The sequence below is a fragment of the Rhopilema esculentum genome, chromosome 2 (assembly GCF_057945365.1).
Source record: "Rhopilema esculentum isolate cy_ngs chromosome 2, ASM5794536v1, whole genome shotgun sequence".
NCBI classification, from domain to species: domain Eukaryota; kingdom Metazoa; phylum Cnidaria; class Scyphozoa; order Rhizostomeae; family Rhizostomatidae; genus Rhopilema; species Rhopilema esculentum.
In genome coordinates this window covers 5,480,993-5,505,689 of record NC_142816.1, presented here as the reverse complement: position 1 = coordinate 5,505,689, position 24,697 = coordinate 5,480,993, and the positions used below count along the sequence as shown (strand labels likewise).

Here is a 24,697-nt window from a genome sequence, read left to right as displayed (position 1 = left end):
TTTGTAGAACGTTATGTTCTCTCTCCAGTCATACTCATCAAGTTCTCTCTCGATATCATACAAGCACTGTATAACTGTATTTGGAAGTACCAAGTTAAATCGCAGAATAGAAGAAAAAAAGAAAACGGGAAACTTTACCGGTTAGAATAGACGCACTTTCAAGCACTTGTACAAATGTCTTCGAGGCTAACCAAGTTTGCCATCAGCAAGGAAACTCACTCAAGGCATCAACAAAGATGCCTCCCTCGCTGGTGCAGCCAATCAGTTACTGTTTGCCTTAGGAAGGGAAAGAATGCATTGTTTGTTATGTTCAAATCGAACTAAGTAATATCACTAGGTTTAAATATGCTCCGTTCGATCCCATATGCCAACCGACAAGAATACTGCATCTGGTCATTTAAATTCCAAACTCATCATTCAAGCAAAGGCTTGTCGCCTGTGACGTTTCTGTATTAGACAAACGTTTTTGTTTCTATTGATAAGAAAAAACAATTAGAACGCCAGCCTTATAACGTTCAAGAAGCAATTGCTAAGAAGATGCAAGTCAAATCATGGCTAAAAAAGATCAGGAACGAGAATTTAGACACTTACTGACTCAGATGTAGGTTGTGATGCTTAAATATTTATGGTAAATAAACATTTTGAAAAGCCAAAGAATTTCCATTGAAAGACTTGCAGCTATCGTCTTATATTTAAGTATTTAGATACTAACCAGGTCCTTATAAGTACTTAGATACAAAAAGAGTCCCCTTAAAAAATCTGTTGTATTTGATTGCCTACAGGCAAAAACTTTCGAATTAACATGTGAACTGTTCAGGTTACTTCACTGTAGCCCCAATAAGAAAGGAATGCGTTCTCTCCCCCCACCCTACCATGTTCCCCCAGGGTCCCTTTGGAAAACATCATTAGATGCTGGCAACCCCCCCCCCCCTCTAGCGGCCCTACAGCTCACATTCATCATACCAGCTGCTTCTTCTCTTTTCTCGTATCTCCTATCTCGTAATTGGCACGAAAATCTGTCATCCTGTCACGATTAAGTAGCTGGTAACAACATGGCAGGTATAAAGAAATCTAACAAACCAAGACTAATTAACAACATTTTATTCGTCAGTGGTAAATTCTAACAAATTCCTAGTACAACACGAGAATAAAACAGGTACATATAAGTTTCTGTAGCATCACACTACCACCTCGTTTACAATTCTATCACACTGTTGCCTCGTTTATAATACTGCCTGCGTATAATCACAAAATACAAAGTTTTCCAGCCACAAAACGCCAATTTTTACAAACGTATTTACAAGCTATTGTTACAAGTGAAATTAAAAATACATTGATAACGCCGAGGCATCATTTCTGTACAAAACATTCTGCCAAAGTAATGTTAAGCCTGGATTTACTCATTATACAGTTGTCTCTGAATTGTAGAATATGGCAAATCAAACCGCTGGCTTGGACGTGCCTGTTATTCTGTTAATCTATGCATTATGATTCCCAGCCCGTGAATATATTATTAACCGAACTAGATGGAGTTGCGATTAGTTAGGCCACAATTCCTACGAACAGTTACCATAACACTACACCTATATATTAATTACATGCTATCCTATATGACTGATTCTGGGAAAATCAATGAAGTAGCAATCCATTCTTAAATATTTACAGCTCAGGACTTTGTTCTACCCGTAAAGGCCTTTTCTCAGACATCCACAAAATACAACCATGTTTTGAAAAGAGTGGTTGAAGATTCGAAAAAGTGAAAGCGTCAAACTACTAAGGCTGATTGTCAAATGTATTGGCTACAGCAACAAGTGAAAGAGAAGAATAAATGCTCTTTGAGAGAAGGTTGTTTGGAAAGATTCCCTCTGAGATATGACAAGAAGGATTTGAAACTGCAATCAGAGAACTAGTGAAATGGGTCTGAAGCCTGACATCGCCTCAGAGAAAGACAAAAGCGCTTATTGCCATGCCCATCAGGCAGGCCACAGTCCGTAAATTATCCCAAAGAAAACATATACAAGACAGAACAATGGTATGTTTCATGTTAATCAATAAAAACTGACGATTGCGTGTTATTCTAACATAAAGCATATCAAAACTTTTGTTCTGTCTTTGTCACAAAGTATTGCAAAGCAAATGAGAAATTGAAACTATGACTGCAAAGTAAGATTATGACATTACGGCCAACAGAAATCAACAAAAGAGACTGATCAAAAACGATGACAACCTTGAGACTCGATAAAAACTCAGACCAGCATAATTCACTGAGTTCTATAGGTGTTTTGTAAGTAATAAGTTATATATTATATTAAAGAGTGAATATTGCAAAGGGGGAAGAAACTTCAAAGCTGCATTATGAAAAAAAGGAAGTTGACCCGAAAACATTGAAAACAAACAAGCCGACGACCAGCGACATCAAAAAGCCAAAATACCAAAAATCAGATCTAACTTTGTTAACTACTAACATGGAGAACTATCGTATGCTTCCTATTGACTGTTGTAAAAGAGTTCTTTGTTGCAGATCGCATACTGAGCAAAATCAGAAACCGAAACACTTTGAAGATATTGCGTCAAGGAAAAGACCTTGTATACTCATATCAAAGAGAGGCTAAGGTAGAGTATTTTGACTATATCTCAAAAGAGGAAGGAGCACGTAGGTAATGAAGGAAAATTCGACAATAAATGACAAGATGACAATAGTTGCAGTTCAGATTGGTTGATTAGCCTATGGGAAATGAGCTGCTTGGAAGACCCTACTCTAACTTTGGACTAAACGTTTTGCCTCGTTCAATGTGGGATGAATATGTTTATTGGAAATTACCTACAATCAGTCACTAAGAGTTAATCATTTCTTCAAGCTCTAGCATTAAATCATCATCGTCTATTTCTTCTCCGCTTGCAAGAGAAGATAAGTCATCAAGCTCCAGTTCTCTTTCCAGTTCATCGTCTGATAACAAGTCTTCTTTCTTCTTCAGTTCGACGTTTCTAAGGTAAATGACAAATTCAAGGTAAGGTACAGCTGTGAAAAAACAATGACTATAATGAAGCCGGGGAATCAAAATTGAAAGGCATATGTGTTATGAAACATGAAAGCTAGGAGGTGATAGTGAGGTCCCAGTATCACTCTTGCTTGGGATGATACACAACCAAACTGAGGCTTTTATAAACGGCATGAAAAAATTTCCCTTAGCAAAAATTTGCAAAGAAGGGTAGGTGCCTAAAACTGTGGAGGGTAAAGTGAACATTCTTCATAAAAAATCTTATTGAAATAGCACAAAGAGTGTCTACTTCTCTTAAGTCTCTTTGACTGCCAAATAAAGATCAAACTTGTGGAAAACTTTTTATTGATAAGGCGAACCAACAAATGAAGCTTATGGCTAACTTGAAAATGATACTCCCGGGAGGAAAGGGGGCGTGAAAAGGCCCATCGGAAACACCAAAATATCTACTTAATTGGCAAGATTTCGAAACAGTCCCAAGTTTAACTGTGTTAGAAGGAGGAATCGCAGGATACGCGGTCCCCCGGATTCTGTGAATCTTGCGATTAGTTTAAATACAAAGAAAAAATTCAGGAACAAAGCAAAACGGCGACGAGAATCCAATAAGAGAAATTTTCAAAATAAATTAAAAAGAACGAATACTATACCGGGACAGTTAAACGGTCAAGTTTAACTGTGCCGTTCAAAATTCGTTTCCTCAACAATAAAAATTTGATGCGAAAGCATTTTCAGACCAAGAAATATATTTTAACATTAAATGAGTCAGTTTTTAAATAAATGAATTTTTGTGAAACTTAAAGCAGCAAAAATTTAAAATGGTTTTTAAAAATATCGTAGTTATTCACATTGTTTCTCTTAGCGTGAGATAAAGTTCATTTGAGTAGCATGTCTTGTTTTAAACACAAAATATTTGGAATGAAAAAACTATTTATCTACTAAGAATAATGAATTTCCATCAGAATCGATCCCTTTTAAATTTGGTCATTATTAAAAAGGGCAACGAGTTTTGAAAAACTACAACATTGGTGATCTCGACAAAAATCTCGTTAAATTCAAATGAAACAAAGAGATCTGTTTGCGTAGGAGATACTTATGTAACAAAGAATTCCAAATAACGATAGAATATTCCCAAAATGTTTACAAATATAAAAATAATCTTACACAGCTTCTCTGATATCATCCATGGCTTGAGAGACTACATTGTCTGATTCATCTTCCTTCCCAGCCTTTGGACTGCTAATAATATTTTCCTGCGGGTTACAAAAACAATACATTCTACTCAAAAGTTCAATGTTTAATCATAAATAGATATTTATTAAAAATATGAATATATCAGTGATAAATATTTACTATTTAGAGTTACTTTCCCAAATATAAAAGAATTTCTGAATTTATGGATACCAAAAAAACCATAGCTCTTTTAAAACATGAAAACTGAATTTTGAAAAGACTCTTTTCAAGACAATTTAGGGCTTGCTGAAACGAAAGAATAAAAGCTTAGCCTTGCAAACTTTTAAGGGGCAACATGGCTCCATCCTTTTTCTTACTAATACTACAATACAATGTATCAATACAGGAGTATGGCTTATTATGGTGAGGCTGGCCTAGTGGCTACTGATCAAAGGTTCTTTGGTTCGAGTCCATACAATGACCAAAAAATCCACTTAGAGAGAAGAGAGTCGCCAGCTCTCTGTAATTCCAGGCGTAGGAATCACGAGGTGAGGTCACATCGAGAGGAAGAGCCAGGGCGCTGTTTGAGCAGCACGGCTTCTCGGTGTCCTAAAAACTACCTTCGGGTACTAAACAGCAACAAACACACAAGCTAAAGTATCACCAACTTATCTATGACATAGAGAATCAAGCAGCAAGCAGTTTTAGCTTACCTCGTGCGAGCTTAGTTCTGGCAAATCTTCAACTTCAACACCAATATCTAAATCAATAGCATCGAGATCGTCAAAGTCAAAATCGTCCATTTTGTTTTCCTCCTCTCTCTTAACTTTCTGTTGTTTAAGGATAGGAGATTTCAAACTTTTAGTTGCTTCCTTGCGATTGCCCAAAGGCCGTGAAGATTTCAATGATAATCCAGCTTCCTTTTTATCGACTTTTCGTAACTGTTCCCCGAAACTCTTTTTCTTCGATTCTGTTCTGCTATTACTCCGTTTAAGAATTTTTGGTTTCGCGGCATTTTGTCCTTCCGCTGCTTCGAAACTAGTCCTTGATTTGTCGAAAGTGCGATCTGTTTTCGAAACATCTTCAGCCGAAACCCTCTCTTTACTGTCTTTAAGGGTTCTTGTACTTTCTTTCGAAGATGCTAATTTGGAAACGTCTGTTTTAGCAGCTTCATCTGTAAAATATTTTGAAAATCTGATTATCATTTTGAAAAGCCAGAATGTCTCAAATATAAAGATCTTGAAACATTCTGTTACAAACTACAGGCACTTTCCTAAGAATAATTCGTTAGAAAATCATAAACAGATTTTATGACAAATAACACATCAAAATTACAAATCAAACAACATTGGCTGACCTATAAAATATTTCTGCCTAAGTATACAGGAATTTAATATCTAAAAAGATGTTTTTTAAAAAATGGCAAACATTGGGGAAGGGGCGGATGGCATTGATGAAAAAGTTAAGTAGACGTCTATGTAACAGTGGCAGTTGTGATCCAGTCGGTGTGCAGACTAAGCTCTTGACTTCGAGACAACTGGAAGGCGGTTTCAACAGCATTGCGAATTCTATTATCATTGCCAAATGTAGAAAATGCAGCATTGCCGAGTCAATATTGATGACAAACTTAATCTGAACACAGACGCAGGTAACTCACTCGAATTTCGTCTTTTTGTCTTCTCAAGACTTTCATGTTTAGCTTTTAGCTTTCGTTTTAATCCAGAATTTCCCGAAGCAGAACCTTCGCCAAATCTTTTCAGCCTTCTCGCTCTTTTTTCTTCCATAATCTCTGAAAAAGACTTTACTTTGACACCAGGTGAGGCCGCCTCGATATTCGATTCTTTTCCAGCTACCTTTTCTTGATTAATTTCTCTTGCTGTTTGCAATCGCTGCAACTTGAAACAAAACAATGAAATGATGCCTGAGGTTTTTAAGAAATTCTATTGAGTTTATCACTTAAACTAAATGCAAAACATGTGCTGGATTGTGTAACTAGTCAAAACAAATTCATCTTGTAAGTGAGAAATAAAAAATTAGGAACGTTAGAATACATCACATAGCAATATAAGACAAGTAAAAAATGATGAAATGACAATTCAAAACACGAATAATTCAGCCTGAAAGTTATAACATATTTTACCTGACCCTAACGACTTTTCTAAACAAAAAATTTAACTAAATGACATTGGCTATACCAAATTCACGGTGATCAAATAAATGCCAGCCTTTAAGTTTGTTTGAAAAATGTTGTGAGCTCGATCATCGTTCAAAGAACTCTATATTCGATGAGAACATGAAGTTCTATTGCACGTGACAAAGACTTTTAAGGTCTGAAGAAGCAGGCTGGATTTCTTAATAAAAAGAAGCGATCGAAGGAAAAGAGAAGAGAAAGGCCTAACGAAAAATGATACGACAAGAAAAGACAGCAAAGAGTGTAAAAGAAAGTAAAAACGAATAAAAAAACAAATAAATACAGTAGATGGCAGTTGAGCAGAACACAAACAACTTAGCATATTCTGTAGGACAAAACTCGGTTTAAATAAATCACTCATCCAACAAAAACACAAAGGTACCTTAGATTATACCTAAAAACTAAGGCCGGGTTATACATTCAGTGAGCTATTCCAGATACTGCTCCTTATTTCGTACAAATTTTGAAAACTCTGAATCGGTAATCCAACATTATTAAGGTTAGCTACCTTTGGTCTAGAGGTGTCCTTTGTTTCGTCGATTGTAGCTGCCCCATTACGATCCGAGGACAGGGGTTTAGATTGCACAGCTACGACCGCTAGAATAAAAAGAATAATTTACGTCAAGTGGTATCAAAGGGTCATACAAAAAATACAAGAAACTGGATGGATAATAAGGCTATTTTGGAGTGTTTCACGAAAACATAAGGAAATAATGAAGTCTGGTACATTTTTATGCTGTTTTACCCTTGTGTTAAGCCATGAATCCAATACATATACACTAATTTGATCCCTGTTTGCCTTAAAGTCCTGGATTGCCTAAAAAGGGGCACTTAGAATAGGGGCGTTAAAAAAAGGGACATTAATTTCACATAGCACAGCTCAGAGGATTTAAAGGGCATATAAAAGAATTCGACCTGTATATCAACATACAACCTTGAGGTTAGGTCGGCCAGAAAACGTATGATAAGGTTCAAAGCTCCTAAGAAGGAACAAAAAGACAATCACAAAAAGTACCCACTGGAAGCAGGTGGGGGTTTGTATATCTCCACTGATTTTCTGTCCTTCACCTGCTTTGGATAAGTCTGCGGCGCAGCATCATTCTGTTTCACCTTCACAGCTACTCTCCTCACAACCTTAAGGGTCTTTGATGATTTCTGATCTTCTGCGTTTGTGGTACTACCAGCCTGATCAGCCTCCTTCGCAGCACTGACCTTCACAACTTGGCTTCTCAGTGCCGTTCCACCTACATCCTCGTCATCATCATAATCATCGTCAATCGAAGGGTCAATTTTGGTATCGTTTTCAGTTTTTGGTGTAGGTATGACTGCCTTTCCTTTTAGGACAGGCGATTCTTCTTTAATTTCGTTTTCATCATTTTCTAGAGGATTAAAAATAAAGACTAACTATATTTTATATTCACGAAAAGAAAATTGTAGATACTGATCGGTGTGGAATATAACATCGACCCAAATTCCCTAAATAGCAATTGCTCAAGGATTCATTAGATCATGAAACCTCAATCATTTGACATCAGTTCCCTCAAACTGCTACAACTCGCGGAATATTTAAGACGCAGATTCTGTTTTGAATCGAATGGAACCTAGAGCACAAAAATAAAGCCTTGATAAAGTTTTGATGTTGTGATCCTAAGATAACGCTCCTATTTAGCTTGGCCTACTCTCAAGATGTGAACCCGCCATCGCAACAAAAACATTGATTATACCTTTGGCTTTCAACTGTTTCTCTTTTGGCGTGTTTGAAACTGCATTCTTTGCTACTTCCTTGTTTGAAACTGGTGGTTTCTCCTCCTTGTTCTGTTTCTCCATTGCCTGTCTTCGTTCTAGCATATTTCTCAACGCTTTTTCTCGCAAAATTTCTTCGTAACTCTTGATATGAAATCCGAAACCTTTTCCTTCGTTCTCCTTCTCTTCACCACTTATCTCCAAAGCAGTGCTCTCTGTAACATCCTTCATAACGTCTCCATCTAATTTTATTGCATTTTTTTCTTCCAATGTTGTTTCAGCTTTATCTTCAGAATTCTCGGTTTTGTTGTTGTCGTTGCTGCTGTTCTCTCCAGCAGCGCGTTCTTCTCCCTCGCTTTCCTGTGAGTTCTTCTCTTCTTCTGAATCTGCCACTAACTCAAAGTCATCTGAAGATAATTCTACAAAAAACATGGGCAATAGCCGTTTGATTGGAGAACATGAATAAAGATACTGTCAGAGAACTCGTTATCTAGCGACCTGGCCAACCTTAGATACTTCTATATAGGTGGTAGAAAAGTAAAATTTCCACTCTCCATCAAAAATAATCAACGAGCCAACTTCTAATTACTGCCATGAACAAATGACAAACTTGACACAAATTTTTGAATCATTGAGCCATTCATTAGCCCTTAGCTATCAGGAGTTTATATAACTACTTTTAAACATTTAGATATTTGTATTACAAAATAATATTAGCAGCACTGTCAGTCGTGATGTCGTTTTTATAAGGGCATTTTAGATCTTTGCTGGAATTAAGAGATGGTAAGATCTCGCTTGAAAATGTGGGCGGGTGAGGAATCCTGTTTAGACTTTCGTGAATTTGACTCCCTTCTTCAAAATAAAACCAAGCTCAAATATACATGATTATTATTAAATTCATAATCAATACAGCAAGTCCAAGAAATCCCTTCAACATAGAGTGGACATATTCAGAAGATTTTTCGTCCTCTGGTATGCTGATGTCGTCTGGATGCTGCAGAAATGTTGTGCCGCGTAGCGTTGAAACAAACGCCTGAATATATTCTTGGTAGCGTGCATACATTGCTTAACATCGCACAACATTGCACAACCCTTCTCTTCTCTAATCACATTTAAAGTCACAATTTATGTATTCTAAATGTGCATAAATTAACATTGAAAGAGGAAGGGGGTATATATTTTGTAACTGTCTGTCTAGGACTGGGATTGCAGATCAAAATGAATGAACAGGTTAGGAGGCGGGACGCACTGGTTTTCTTTCGGAGATAAGAGGCTTCACTTGAAACCAACATATTTGAAACCAACAAAGCAAAAAAACGCATACCGCCAAGATCATCATTTTCTTCCCCCTTCTCTTCTTTCTCCTCTTTCTCCTTTTTCGACTTTTTGCCCTGCCTCTTTTTCTCTTTCTCTTTTTGTTTCCTTCTTCTTTCCTTTTCTTCTTTTCTCTTTGCCCGGTTCTTTCTTCTCTCCTCTGAATCTCTATCTTGTCTAGACTTTTCCTGCCGAATTCTTCTCTCTTCATCCTCCCTTGTTTTGTATCTGTTATCAGCATACTGTCTGCCTGATATGACAAAAATAACTTGACATTTAGCTTCACTCCAAACCAGTAACGAATGATTGGCCAATTATTTAAGACTGTTTACAAAAGAATTGCTTTTTCTCAATTTCCAAAGACAAAGGGCCTCTCACATCAGAGGGTCGACTTACTTCAGTAAAACTGTGGCAAAGTCGAGCCTCGATAAATAAAATACCCCTTTGGGCTGCAATGTATCTTCTTATTGTTTTTTTATGACAAAATTGACGATATACTTAATAATTTTCACTTGGTTTATGAAAGAAGATGAGCATAAGAATGTGCTTCGAAGACCACGAGAGGGTTATGAAGTAAGTCCGCCATAAAAGAAAAGGTTAGTAGCAGTTGTGCTGGGTGACTTTGAAGGCTTCGAGACACGGGCCGCTATGGATAGATCATTTAAGCCAATAGGGGTATTGTGCCGCCTAAAAGTATGGCTTATAAAGCAGGGTGCAGGATCGTTAAAAGAATCTAATAGAATATATTTTGGAACAGCGGTTTGAAATCCGAGCTTGTATTGCTTTACATTAAACAGCAGCCGAAAACCAGTTACGTTCATTCAAACAAATTAACTGATAACAATGAAATTTTAGATGAAAAATTACCTTTGGAGGGGGCGACAGTCCTCCCCTTTCGGTCCCTTCTTTCCTTTTTGAATGTCTGGTAAGACTTATCCTTTTTCTGCCTTGATTCATAAGTCCCCAGAATTTCGTCAAATTCTGAGTCGCTTGAATGAACTACGGAATCAAAAAATTTTCAGAAACCAGAAGTTAACATACAGAATTATATAGAATTTTGTGCAAAATCTCGTTAAATACATTGCTTGTATCATAGATACAGGCCCTTTTAACCCAAGTCGGAAAAAGTTTTTTACCGAAACAATTTATGGTTCATGAATGCAGTTTTATCCTATGCACGAATGCAGGATTTTCAAACACACTTTAGTGGCAATCTAAGTTTCTTCTCACTTTTGGCACGATCCTCTTTTTTAATAAAAGGGCACTCAATACAGAAAAACCTCTGAGCTTTAATGATCAACTCGAAACATAAAAAAATATATACTTGAAAATTCAAATAGTTAAGAACACAAAAGTACAAAACATCTAGCAAAAAAGTGCTGCTTTTAAACTATATATGTGCTTTTCTGTAAAAGCTTGCAAAACAAATTCTTGAAAACAACAACATGGTGTATTGTACATTGAAAGTCGAGTTCATAAACAACATACAGATAAACGGTGACACAAAAAATGATGGACTTTGCAAACCTGGAGATTTATCTCTTTTGGTTTTCTTTTTCTGGGCATCCTTCATTGGAGATCCTATGAATTGAAAGAACTAGCAATGATTTAATGTTGATAAAAAACCTGAATAACGAAAATGGATATTCAATTACGTTGAGTACAATAAATAACATTGAACTATATCATAACATATCATATCTTTTTGTATCATTAATTGTATTTTACTTCATCGTATTATATCTAATCAATATTATCATATATTTCATTTAAAAAGATTGTATACATTATTTATATACATATATTATAACTCCATTGTGCAGTAATATCTTACAACTATATTTAGCTATTGATAAGCAGTTTGAAATGGTTTTCACTGAATTGGCACTTACCCATTCGCTTTTCACTGATCATTTCTTTGAACATTCTAACATGCTCTTGGAAGGATGAGTCTATTGGGAAACAAAATGTCTAAATATTACTTTTAAAAAGTAAAATTCAATGATAAGCTTCTTCTAGATCCTACTTTCCATTATTATGTTTTGATTTTCCAAACTTTGTGCATTTTTTACCAAGATTACAGAACACTTCAAAACTAATTACCAAGACTGCAGGTAGTTGTAGCAGGCATGGGGTGCAGCAAACTTCAATTTTGTTAGGTCATAAAACAACAGCAGATTAAAGCTAAGGATACAGCTAGATATGACACTGCCAGGAAGCAGGGGATGGCAGACAATGAGGTCTTTGGTCTGTCTGATGTCTTATACAGAGCAGGGGTGGACAATGCCAGTGAACAGGTGGAATACCCAGCTCTTTCTGTGGTCTTCCATATATGGCCTGTGTTCTCCTAAAAAGGAATTCTGGCAACAGGGATGGACAATTCTAGTATAGTTTGGTCATCCAGGGTTTACCCTGTTTAAAGATAAATGGTGTCCCACAGATAACAACCAGGCATCCCAGGTGTGTGGGACTGAATTGTCCACAGAGGCAGTTAGGATTAGGGGCACAAAAGAACCAGAAGAGGAAGAGATGTGCGTGCCCACACAGAAAAGAAGAAACAAACAGTGCCATAGGAGCTATCTTGTGCCTGAAGCTTAAAAGAAGTTGATGTATAGTTGAGAACACAACTTACACAGAAACTAGACAGTAGACTCCCCCAAACCATATCATATTGAAGTAATTTAACAGTCCCTTTGAATTGAAGAGACATTTGAAATTAAAGGAACTACAGGTAAAAGCCTACTTTTGCACCCTACTATTACTATCACCCACCTAAACTATTTTATAGGTCCTTTAAGATATATATTGAGTTTATATATATAAACATTTACTTTGCTAGGAAACTGTTGGAGGTAAGGGCTGCCAGCTGAAACTAGATTTCTTCAAAACAGCTACAACTTTAGAGACATTTTCAGTTACTGCCTTTGCAGTAACTAGATTTGGCTAAAAATAAGATAAATGTTTGATGAAATATCTTCAAACTCCATCTGGAAAAGGTTACAGATACACCCACATGTCATTACAATATTTGCATTTAATCAATGCTTACTTCTAGAATGGAGTTTACCTGGGGCAGATAGCAAATTTGCTTGTTGAACTGGGAATAGGTTTGTGTCCGGTATTGATTTTGCTATTTGTGCTTCTACAGGAATACTGACAAATGGTTGCAAACTAGGCTGAGAAACAACAGCTGCTGCTTGGCTTGAGATTCCCTGTAAAAAACGAGATAGCTGAGGTAGAAGGATGTTAATTGTGTACATCAAAATGTGGAGATACATGAAAAGTTTGCCAGCAGCTTTGTATTCAACATGAAATATTTTCTTAACCCATTTGATGAAAATTTTGATAAAAAATCAATGCAAAAAGATATCAGATATAGAGAACCATAGCTACAATCAGGCCTGGCCGTTTGAGGCGAGCGATAGCTCGCGCTCGCCTCCACGCTCCCCTCGCAACCTGAGGCGAGCTATGAATTGCTCTCCTAAACAGAACATGAAGGGAGAATCGCTCCCCTAAAATTTCCATTCATTTGCCCTTTTCCTATTCAGAGAACCCTGAAAACGGATTAATTGGCTTATTTTTGTAACAGCGATTTCTCCCGTCACTGCATTTTTTGCAATTAACTTTTTGCTTGTTGAGCGGTTTTTGTTATGATAGGCATAAACTTCGATCTATTTGGAAAAGGATAGTTAACCGAAAGGTACGTTTGTAGCGATTAGAACCTTTCAATCTTAAGAAAACAGGAATATTTTCGGAAGGAAAGTCGAAGAAATGGGTAGGAATTGTAGATTGGGGATATAATAAGACAGCAGGTCCCTTCCAGCAATAGAAACCAAACTATCCCTCAAAGAGAACAGGGTACTCTGTCTTGCAGATCAAAAACGACAACCAAAACATGGAATTCCACTATCCAGCAGCATTTACTGAAAAACCCAGATTGGGTGAAAAACTATAATGGCGACATGTTTCGCATTATTGGCAAAGCCTGATCATCGTTCCATCTATGTAGCAGTTTGTGAATCTATCTACTATATAAACATGGCCGACTGCTTTTGTGTAGACATAAGTGAGTTTGTTTTCACCTTAGGACTCCGTTGGTAACATTTTCAATAGGAAAGGGGCACTTATTGGAAAACCTCAACAGTCATGTCCTCGCGTTTTCTGATGGCCTATTTCGATCCAAAACTGGGTATCTTAGCGTAGAGTTTTCCATCTATGTTCTGACCTTTTATTCTCTGAAGAGTGCTAGATGTATAATTAAGTTTGTTTCAAAATTTGTTTTTAAAGCCATTTTCAAATTCTGTGCAACAAAGAGATTGTTTTGCAAGAGAATTGTTGTTTTTGTGTTGTGCCAGCTTTACATAAAACGGAGAAAGTCTGTTCTTTCAAATACTTCAATTAAAGGGGGTGCCTAAGTCACGGTTAAAGCAAATGCAAATTGAAAGAAGTAAAACAGCACACTCCTGACTGAGGCTATTACATTAAGGCAACCAACAGATACTAAAGGGGCTTATTAAGTCATCTGTCGATTGTCTTTAAAGTAACTTCTATGTGTTACTGATTTAGCTCGCCTCAGCAAATGAGGGGAGCGATTCACAGCTCACCTATAAAAATACAAATGGCCAGGCCTGCTACAATTGTGATTGGAATGAACACTCAAACTTAAGAAAATTATAAGCAAAACAAAAATATTCTTACTTGAGATACCACAGGATTGGCGGCTATTCCAGTGTTGGTCCTCTGGCTTGCAAGCATTGAAGTTGAATTGAATAAAGTTGTATTCCCTACTGATACTGATGTGATTGGCAAGCCTGTTGCTTGTCCTGTTGTTGCAAATGGCCTTGGTTTGGAATGAAAGAAGTGGCAATTGGGTTTGAGACAACCAGCAGGATGTGTCTCCCAAAGACATGGTATTGATTGACGGCTTTTCTGAAAAGGGATGAAAAGGATAAAATTATTGCATGAAAAATGAAACTATGATATTTTAATGAGCAGGCTTCTCCAATTTTAACAGGTGTGTGGCCGACCAAGCGTCTCCAAGCAAATTTTTCATCAAGACGTGCAATTCCCTAAATGGTGAATGCTTTAATTTAAAGATGATTCTCAGGGCAACAAGACAAAGTTTCTGATAAAAGAGTAATATTTACAAAATGCAAATGGCAGAGGCCTAAAATTCATTACGTTTTAAGAAACAGGTGCATGACAACATGCAAGTCTTGTCTTGCCTAGTTGCAGTATTATGTGCCTCATACTGTAAGGCCTGGATAAGTGAATATTCTCAATAAGGACCTGCTCATGTTCAAGTTGATACTGACAGGCATTTTTACACTTATATAGAAATTGTCACAAGTGGGCTATCATCTTCAATTTATGGAAGCCTCTGTTTATCTAACCAACAAATGCATTCATGTTTAAATAAATATGATTCCTTATAAATTCAAAGTACATGGTTAAAAATGAATCAATTAATGTCAAACTTACATCATAACTTCTATGGCGATATTTACAAACATCCCGAGCACATCTTCCTTCTAGCCATAAATGACATGGAATCTCATTACCAAGAGCTGCAGGCTGATGCCGATAGGGGCAAGATGCTCCCTGAAAGTAAATGGTAGCAAATGAATATTTATATTTATATTTTACTGAATCCCCTACATGTATTCAAGCTAGGAAAATATAAACAAAGCTATAATAGGTAAATTTGAGACAAAATAACAGCCAAATAAATCATCTTAAAAGTTATATTTTAGGAATACAAAATCTAAAGCTTTCAATGTTCTTTTGATAACACTGTTTTCTTGATTATTTTCTTTATACAGAATCCCCTTTAGGGGAACTGTCTCTTAGGCTTGGAGCACCTACAACCCATCTCCATCATAAATTCTAAGACCAGTGGACAAAACTCCAGGAAGTGATACTCTCCTGAATGGTTGACAAATGGCAGAAAAACTAGCGATCTTACACACAAATAGCATGTTATCTGTTATGCTGTATATTTAGGTCTCATTTTATGAAAATTTAGCTAATAATTTAATAGATAAGAAACAAATACAAGTTTAAGACTGACCTTTGAGCAGCTTGAGTAATAATAGAAGTAGCAATCTTCTCCTTGTGCAGCCATTTTCTTGTTTGAATGATGTATTCAAAGCCCAGGGCAAAGTGAGTGAGAAGGAATAGATTTTGTCTGTCTTGACAACAGCTATCTTCTGTGTTTACTCCTTTTTTAGCAGGCTTTCTTCATTCTGTTTTTTGCTTTTATAGAAAATACCTAAGGCAGAATCTCAGACCACTTGAGATAATCTATCACAAGTTACTTCTGTTATGGATACAATAAAGAGGCAGGGCATGAATGCAAATGGAGAACAATTGGCTTTGATAATTTAGTCTGTTATTTCTCTTGTCTCTCTGAAACTCTTTGAAAACTTTTTCTTTTTATCTGCAAATAGTCAATAGAGACAAATTGAAAACTTGATGGCTTTCCATTGCAACATCTTTCCAAAATGCCTGCTAGATATTGCTGTTAGATATGATACCACAAATTTGTGCTTGCATCTTGCCATAAGATCATTCAAACCACATTGCATGATCTCATTTCCAGCCAGCAAGCATCACTGCTTCATCTTACCTCACCTTTACTCTTTTCTTCACTCTATTTCAATACATTTTGAACAGTCCAATGATTTTTTATAATTTACCCAAAATAACATACATGTATGCAAATAATAAACATTGTAACACACAACGCTAAACAATAGAAAAACTGTTTAAAAGTGAGCTAAAAAATTCACAAGAATGTTCACATGAATGGAATCTCTGTCTGCATAAATTTTGGGATGCATAGATTTTGAGGTATTCACATTCTAAACTCTACTAGTTTTCAGACATAATTATTTATAGATAAAGCTAATTATTCTTAAAACATATGTTATATACTGTTTTCATATTATGTTTTCAAATAAACTAGTGAAAATCAACCTTAACATCTGGGTGGATTCATTTTAAAAAATATTTTGGGTTGTTGCTGTTATGAAGGGCATATAAACATGATCATTTGCTTAAAAAAATGCATAATATGAAACAAATAATATAAAATAAAATAAATACATCAACACACGAAATAAATAACTGCATTAAGTTCATTAAATTCAACAACAATATAATACAAATACAAGATTTGCATAAGATTTTCTTGACAATTATTTCCATAGAAGAATTATTGAAATTTCTTCAAAGTTCCTTTGCTAAACTTTAAAAAAATGACAAAAAGGTACCTATAATATGGGTACACAGAATAAATAGGTGTATATACATTTTTTCCATACAGAAGCTATCTAAACAAATTTAAAACTAATAAAGTTACAAAACTTTTAGCACTGTATATATAAAAACCAATCTCAACATCTAATTCTAAAACATGATTGCAATTTGTAAAAAATTAAGTATTTAAACAAATGCTGAATCAATAAAAGAACTTAAATTTCACATAAAAGAAAAGTGACTTGTCAAACCAGGTAACTGAATTTTTTTTCAATGAAAAATTAGTTTATGGCAAAACAATCTAAGATGCAAAATCATGGATTGAGCTTGCATATCTCTAGGTGTTGAAATAATTGGCAGTAAAAATATTTTTTTCTTGAAAATACAACTTCATTTACAGATTTATATACGAGTAATGGATAGAAAAAACAATTTACAAGTTTAGGATAACAGATGAAGACACAAATAATTAGAAAAAAATAAAACAGCTCAAAATCTGCACGGTTAATAGAAACAATTTTACTTCAGCGAACTAGAAATTGCATTTTAATTTACAGGGTTGAGTTTAGCTGTAAATTGCTTGCCTGCTTACCTGAAAAACAAATAGCGTTATGTTGAAGTACTTGTTGCTGTAGGCTTTAAATAACAAGTCTCTCTTTACCTGGAGACTACTTACATCAATTATCTTTTTGACTCTTTTTTATCAATTCCTATTAATTCTGAATCCAAATGAAATGGGAAATGTATGGAATACGGCTTATTTAGACCACAGATCTAAAATGTGTTGGGGGATAAACATTTCTCAGAAGGAAAATTCCATTTACCAAAGAGCCTGCTCGAATGTTCTTGGCCTTCAACAATCAAAATCTTTATGGGGTCTTAAAAATGCAATATAGCCTGCTCTTTGATTTGGGAGAATGTCTCATACCTAGTATTTATTTTCAAGGCAGGCTAAAAGCTTTTTGGTAACGGATAACTTACAATGGCGATCGCAGTCATTCCAATTTGGTGGCAGAGTATACAAATCGCTTGGTAGAAACATTAGTTTTACTACCATTTGCCTCACAATTCACAAGAAAATCATAATATTTAGTGATTTGAAATTCATTTGGACTTTTTGAAATAAAAAATTGAAAACTAAGATATTGGCGAATCGAACGAAAATTTAGGCCTTGCAGCTGGTCCATTGCCGAAAATTTCGAGTATCATTTAACCGATCTTACCGTTTCCAGATGCCCAGGAAAGTTGTAAGCTGAACAATATAAACAGAAATTCGGACAGATATCTCCTTCTTGAATTCCTGTGCCAAATATTCGTAGTAAATAAAAGTTTCAGTTAGCCTTGAACAGACTTCTACGAGTTTCTTTTTGTTCTTCCTCAACACGATGCTTCTCGCATTGGACCATGGGAGCGAATGACGTCACCATGCAGAAATATAGTCAGTAACCATTGCTTTCATCAACGATAATTCGAGAAAATATACTTTCGCAGTCTCTTTGTTTCAAAATATTAACAAGTCGACATACAAGAGTGATACTGCGACCAAACTTTTGCATTCTTACCATAAAAGGGTTTATAAATCAAGTACAACCAGCGAATTTGTCACATAGCCCAGAAGCGAAAAGAATTTAACGCAGTGTTGAAAACGTCAATAAAATCATGGCTGACATTAATTCTATGATATTTCTGTGTCAAGTCATCACTGACTTTGTACCTCAAACAGTTTTTTACCCTGCCCTCATTATAAAGAAGTGTATAAAAATGATACTGTTCTTTCTTCAAGCAACATGTACTCGAATATAACTGACCAATGCATTGGGACGTGACCAATGCATTGGGACAAGACCAATTGTTGTACGACCACCTTACAAAACGCCTACTTTAATAGGCTAAATTACACTGATATGCAATTAATAAAACAAAAATTTGATTTAATTTAAGACGATAGAGCCAGAAAAAGAACAAACTTTTTGTTCCGTTTAGCGTTCAATCATCTTCGAATGAGGTCTTGTCTAGAAAATTTGGGTATACAAGTTATTTTTTAAAACGGCCTAAAACAACCTACAGGCTATAAAAAAGTAAGTTCTTATATTGAAGTTTGACATCACTAACAACCTTTTAGCGCCTGGCTTTAGATCGATCTCAAAACTCCTCAATGTCCGAAAAAATAAATACTACCACAGGCAAATAATCTTCTCTTACTGAAGATTCAGCAGTAAGCCCCCAATAGGCATTCTCAAAGAGACATGTTTGCTTGCGTGTTAGACTCTTTTTAAACCTGCCATAAATACAGAAATTTTACTAAAGGTACAATGAAAAGTAAATATGGGGGGGGGGGCTAAATAGAGAAGTGGAATTTTTCTTGCTTCAAAAACTTAGAGCCTATTACAGAAGGGAGCTTTAAAGAAAGGGGGGGCTAAAAACAAAGTCATGGTATGGGAGAGGATTAGAATAACAGAACCCCTGTCTAAGTGCCCCGGCATATCCTGCCCCGGTGAATTCCCTGGTGGATTAATTTAAGCAAAATCCTACCCCGGGCAAGGCAAGATTCTCCCCGGTACAAAATAATTGTCCCCGGGATGGATCGCCTTTTCAATTTATTGGTGCGAATTCGCATCTCCTGCAATCCGACACTCCAGTAAATGAGACTATCATATGGCTACTCACCGACTATTGCTGAAAAGATCAACAACGCAACGGTATTGCCATTTTCACTGACTACAAGACTAGAGTTTCGGACCAAATTATTGAATAGTTTGAAGGCCATATAAGGTAGTATTTTTAAGAGCTCGAAACACCTTTTGTAGGCTAACGAGTACCAATTCTATGAACAGTTGATTTAGCTGAAAGTAGCCATGAAAGCAAGAAGGAGATAGCTTGTAAAGTGCATTATAGATTAAGGTTGTAATAATTGTGTGTAGCACTTCTTGTGACTGATTTTTAAAGGATGGAAAATTTGCGAGGAAAAGCTTGGAAACAGAAAACAGAAAACGCTTGTAATCTAATGGCTCGCAAAACTATCTTCGGTAGTCGGAATAATGGATAAAGAAATTTTTCGTGGGTAAGGCTCCATGCACTTGAGCTGTAGAGGCAGATGAGAGGCAGAGGATAAAGGAAATGATCAGGTAGTCCTGGAAAGCTTCTTGCAAATTCAGTGATGTGGTAGTTCCACCACTGAATCTCATCCATCAGTTTCTCTAAAAAAATGTGCATAATTTGCCCTTTGGAAAGACTGTTCACCAATCTTTGTGGGGACTCTGCAGGGGATTTGCATACAAAGAAGAAAAATAAAAATATAAAAGCATTGAGATATGGCAGGAGATCATTATGTAGTTTTGCTTGGTCTAGAAGAGGCCAGTAATGACCCAATAGGCACACCCACAGCACGTCAGAAGAGAAAGAGAAAGAATAAAACAGACGCTAACTGGAGGAGCTTATCAGTGACACTCTTCTGATATTAGCAACTTTTCTGTCCTGGCACACTCATATGAATGGCATTTTCTACAGAAGCCAATGATTTTGGGAGATTTATTTCTTGCTGGTACTAAATCAAAATCAAAATCTGGTAAAATTGTACCATGTGTCAAAATTTTCTACACTTTTTTGGAAGAATCGTTAACTGAAATTCATAATGAGCTCCAGACCTTTTTTACATGCAAAAAAGAGATTCCAAAATGAAAAGACCAGAGAGTCAATTGATAATTAGTAGTTCTGTTTACCTGGCTTTAGAAGTAGCGCAAAATCATCCTATTTTCAAAACCACGGCAAAATTGTAGCAGTTGTTTTTATCTGCTGCAAAATCTATTTGCAAAAATAAAGGAAATTTCAGTACAATTAGGAGAATTGCTGCCGTGAAATTGCTTAGAACAGTGCATTTTCCAGCGAACTAGAATAATCGAAATTCGAAAATTTTTTTCCCTTCGGCGGCAACCATGGTGCCGCCTCGGGTAGTTATAGTATTCAGAGCTTGTCCCGATATGATCAGATCTTTGGGGTTGAAAGGTCCATTAGTCCGTTATTATTATTTTGGCTTGTCAATGTTTTCTACCAAAGGATCCTGAAAAAATTTGAAGTGTGCTACGTTTCAAAACTTTCTATTTACTATTTGCCTCTTTGTGAACACATTTGCTTAAAATAACTTAATTAAAGGCTAAATATTATTAAACATAGGCAATGTAATCGATTAGCTTTTTAAATATCCATGAAGCCGTAAATGTTCCAAACTATCATCTAGATCGTCAGGCATATCAAACTGGTATCTGACATAAGAACTGACAGTCGTTACTTCCGCGACTTTTCCTACCCCTAAACTACCATAATGGCATTTTTCTTTAGCAGATTTTTTCGGTGATGTGATATTCCTTCTTTCACTTCCTTCAGCCATACTGCTTTTCCTAACAGCTTTTGCTGGTGGCAACAATGTTTTCCTCCCAGTACTACGCTTGCTTTTAAAATCATGCTTCTGCAGATTCGAAGGCGACCCACGTCCACATGATTCTGGTGTCTCTGAAAGCCGCGTTGGCATGGCACTGATGGGTAAGATACCAAGGCACCCAGGTGACTGCAGCCCTTCTTTTCTTTTATCCACTTTGTCCAATACTGTAACAAATTTAACTCCACGAAGTAATCGAACACTTTTGCTCCATGTGCCTATAAAGTTCGATTTCACGTGGCCTATGTCGCTTTTATGTCCATCTCCACTCCTTTGTATCGTGCTAGAGTTCTTACGTTTATGTGACGCATCTAAGTTGGAAGCTGATAGTTTATTCGGTAACTTCTCTACAACAAAGGCTTCTTTGACGAAAGCAGTATTACTAGCTGTTTGCCTTTGAAGCTGAGTGAATCCGAGAGGATTCTTAATTTTTAATTCATCCGAACTAGCCGGATCTTTTTCACGCAGTTCCCCATTCATAGGATATTTATCTATGACATTAGCTGAGGCTGTCTTTGTAAAGTCATCTCGCCCATTCTCGGCTATTGGGTGTAGCCTTGCTTGTGAAGAATGAGTGGATCTAGGGATATTCACGTGGTTTGCAAGAGCAACAGCAGTTAAAGATGTGTTAATGGAGCCTTCCTCTGTCGTCTCCAGATAACATTGAGATCCTGTGTCACTTAATCCTGGCTCGTCTTCTATACTCGATAACTTTTCTATGTAGCTTGATGGTGTGTTAAACCTGACATTCTTTTTAACATTGACTGGGCTGTTTTCAATTCTTGCTGTTGCTTTCGATTTGCAGCAGGAACTTTTGCAAGGAAATGGGTTTTCCGGCTTTCGTGCCTGCCATCTTGAAGAAAGAAACTGCGCGAATTCTCTCCCAGTCTCACTGACATCGTTAAGAAACCATCCTTTGTTACAGACATCTCGACTGTGTTTCGGGTCTAAATAATCCATGAGCAAGCTTTTGGTATCCTTAATATACTGTGAGTATAACTGCGAAACAATCTTTCCATCGTTTAACTGAACTTCATCATGGACATACCCCCGGACAACTCGTTCTCGTATGCTACGAATCATGCTGCAATCCTTTTCTAATGACTCGCGGTTTCGGGGTGTTCTTACCCTTGCAAAATTTGTCCAAAATTTGTCTATGCTATCAACAGACTTTTCGTCTAAATCATCATCGCAATGCCTTTTAGGAAGGAACTTCGTTCGCTTGACAGTTTCGTTAGAATATATATGGACAGGTGTGTTATCAAACTTGAATACTCGTCCATTTCTTTTAAAGTATTTATCAGATTTTGCCATTTTGGGTACAAAGTTATTCGGGTACGCAGCTTGGAGGCGAAAAATTCTATACACTGAACCGACAAATTCTATAAGTGTTTATAATCTGAGAAAACTGGTGAATATAGTTCAACAAACCTAGATTCTTGACAACAGGTAGATCTTTAAGTACGAGTAAGAACTTCGAGCATAAAACACGAGTAACAACTTCAACATGAGATGTGGGTCAGGTTTAAGATATCAACTTTGTCGAAAGCCATCTGTCTCCTCAGGTGCAAAACACATCTGCAGTATATTTTCATCCATATCAAATTTTCATTGAATCTCTAGAGATCTTTTGTCTTTTTCACACTTTTATCTTGTTTTTGTTCTTTTTGAAATAACAAAAAGTCAGTATCCCATTTTCTGCCATTTAACAACACCAAGCCAAAATAAAGGAGTAGATCCTCCGAAATTGAAAATCCTGCTTTTCAAAACATGTTAGCCAAAAAACTTCAGGAAGAATCGATTGAATATCAAAAATTTTAAAATGCTTGGCAGTTTGCCGTTATTTCGTTTGCTGTGATTTCAGCAAAATTCATTTTGGGCAACAGCCATCATATGAATCGCTTTCCATTATGTTCTCGCGATTTCTTGCGTATAACACAATTAGATTGCTTCTGGCTGCATTCAAAAAATGCTTCTTTTGCTGTGCTTGGTATGCGCTGAGAATGTATTTTCTGTTGACGACTCGATACTCTGTCATGACACGGCAGCTAACCGTTTCTTCTAATTAGAAATATCCAACAAGATCATGTACACAAAATTTCGCCAAAATTGAGTTAGTTCCTCGGTTATCTCCTCGCTGAAAATTCAGGAAATTGAACAGTAGCCTTCAGACATAGCACCATGAGAGCTAAGAACATTAAAATATTCGTTAACATGATCCAACTCTTAGCATGCATCTCAGTATCGTTTAACCCAATCAATGACAGGTAAAGCCTTCATAAATTATGTATCCATTCATATCCTAAACCTTATGATTCTATGATTTCGAGAACCAAGCTTGCTTGTAGAAACCACACCGCGAAAATAATTGCAAATCCAGAGGCTTGCAGCTCAGCAAGCAAAATGCAGTGAAGTCGATTTTACAAAAACAGTCAACATTGTGAATGAAAACCAACGAAAAGTACTACAATTACATTTTACGGTTTTCAAAGAACAAGGAAAGCATGTTATTATGTGAAACAGAAAGCAACTTAATGTGGTTTTCCAAGCTATTTAATCAATTGCTTTACTTCTCTTCCCGCAACCAAACCAAAAAGCTTCAAATTGTCTACTCTCGAATCTCGAGAAAACGTTCACAGACGCATATTAATTGTTGTTAATTTTCCAGTCAGTGCGGCTTTACTCCAGCCAACGCGGCTTTATTCCAGCCAGTGCGTCCTTATTTCAGTCAGTGCGGCCTTATTTCAGTCAGTGCGGCCTTATTTCAGCCAGTGCGGCCTTATTCCAGCCCGTTCGGTTTCTTGATGCTTTCCTAACCTGTCATTTCCTAGCCAGTCTAGCAACACTTCCAATGTCGGCAAAGAACGAGCTGCTTGATCGAATAGCACATTTCAAAGGCCAATTTTCATTTATTTTTACATAATTTCTTAATAACACAGATGAAAATCCGCAATGTATTCCCAGTCTATCCTTTCAAAGGTTTATTAGATATTTTCTACTCTTTAATTGGCTTTACAGCAAAATCTGAGCAGAGCTGTTACAAGATATTACTGCTGCAGATAGTGGCATTGCACATTCGAATGGCATCGTGTGGCATTAAAGAACATTTATAGGTAATTGCATAAAAATTTAAAAGAAATCAAGACATTGTTTTTCGGGACTTTTCATCCATTTTATCAAACCTGTTAGTTTAATTTGATTAATAGTTTTTCTTTGCATCCTCGTAATTAATATCTTTATCGAAGGGCAACTTGAAAACCAGCTTCTGCTGAAGGGCAACCCTCCTTGAAAGAATTAAAAATGAAAATAACTGAAATTGGTATTCTCCATAGAACGTCCTAAAAATTGTAAAAAAGCTACTATACCATCAGATAGTCAAAAGCAGAGTCAGTGGTGGCACCAGAGGAGGGCTAGGGGGGGGCTACAGCCCCTTTGTCAGAAGCATCTAGCCCCCACACCCCCCACCCCCCCCCCGTCGAGGAAAATTTTAGGTTATTGTCCGAGCTAATTTGACAAAATAACGTACGAAAACTGCTTATTTTAGTCATTTTAGCCCCCCTGTCAGAAGCTCCAACCCCTCTGTCGGAA

General features: G+C 36.5%; 1 protein-coding gene across 5 annotated transcripts; it reads right to left on the bottom strand.

Moving 5' to 3' along the window:
* Window positions 1–1,084: 1,084 nt before the first annotated feature.
* On the bottom strand, window positions 1,085–18,079 carry LOC135695548 (uncharacterized). Of its 5 annotated transcripts, none has more exons than XM_089110623.1 (16): window positions 17,901–18,078; window positions 15,488–17,269; window positions 14,899–15,018; window positions 14,116–14,346; window positions 12,485–12,629; window positions 11,310–11,369; window positions 10,945–10,998; window positions 10,285–10,416; window positions 9,428–9,667; window positions 8,085–8,522; window positions 7,380–7,739; window positions 6,869–6,957; window positions 5,827–6,064; window positions 4,883–5,343; window positions 4,161–4,249; window positions 1,085–2,985 (listed from the first exon to the last, which is right to left on the bottom strand). In XM_089110623.1, exons 2-16 carry the CDS (start codon window positions 15,539–15,541, stop codon window positions 2,835–2,837), a joined length of 2,862 nt encoding a protein of 953 aa, XP_088966749.1. In that variant the 5' UTR covers window positions 15,542–17,269; window positions 17,901–18,078; the 3' UTR covers window positions 1,085–2,834. The 5 variants fall into 5 exon arrangements, with proteins under 5 accessions (XP_088966749.1, XP_088966752.1, XP_088966760.1 ...); XM_089110626.1 differs by having other exon boundaries at window positions 15,488–15,856; XM_089110634.1 differs by having other exon boundaries at window positions 5,827–6,058; window positions 15,488–18,079.
* Between the last annotated feature and the right edge of the window lie 6,618 nt (window positions 18,080–24,697).

Excerpts from the sequence above, each read along its gene's own strand:
- LOC135695548 (XM_089110623.1), bottom strand. The coding sequence starts at position 15,541 with ATGGCTGCACAAGGAGAAGATTGCTACTTCTATTATTACTCAAGCTGC. Across the intron at positions 12,630-14,115 it reads CCAATCCTGTGGTATCTCAA|GGAATCTCAAGCCAAGCAGC; the intron begins GTAAGAATATTT and ends CGTTTTTTACAG. Across the intron at positions 6,065-6,868 it reads AGGACACCTCTAGACCAAAG|TTGCAGCGATTGCAAACAGC; the intron begins GTAGCTAACCTT and ends TTTTGTTTCAAG.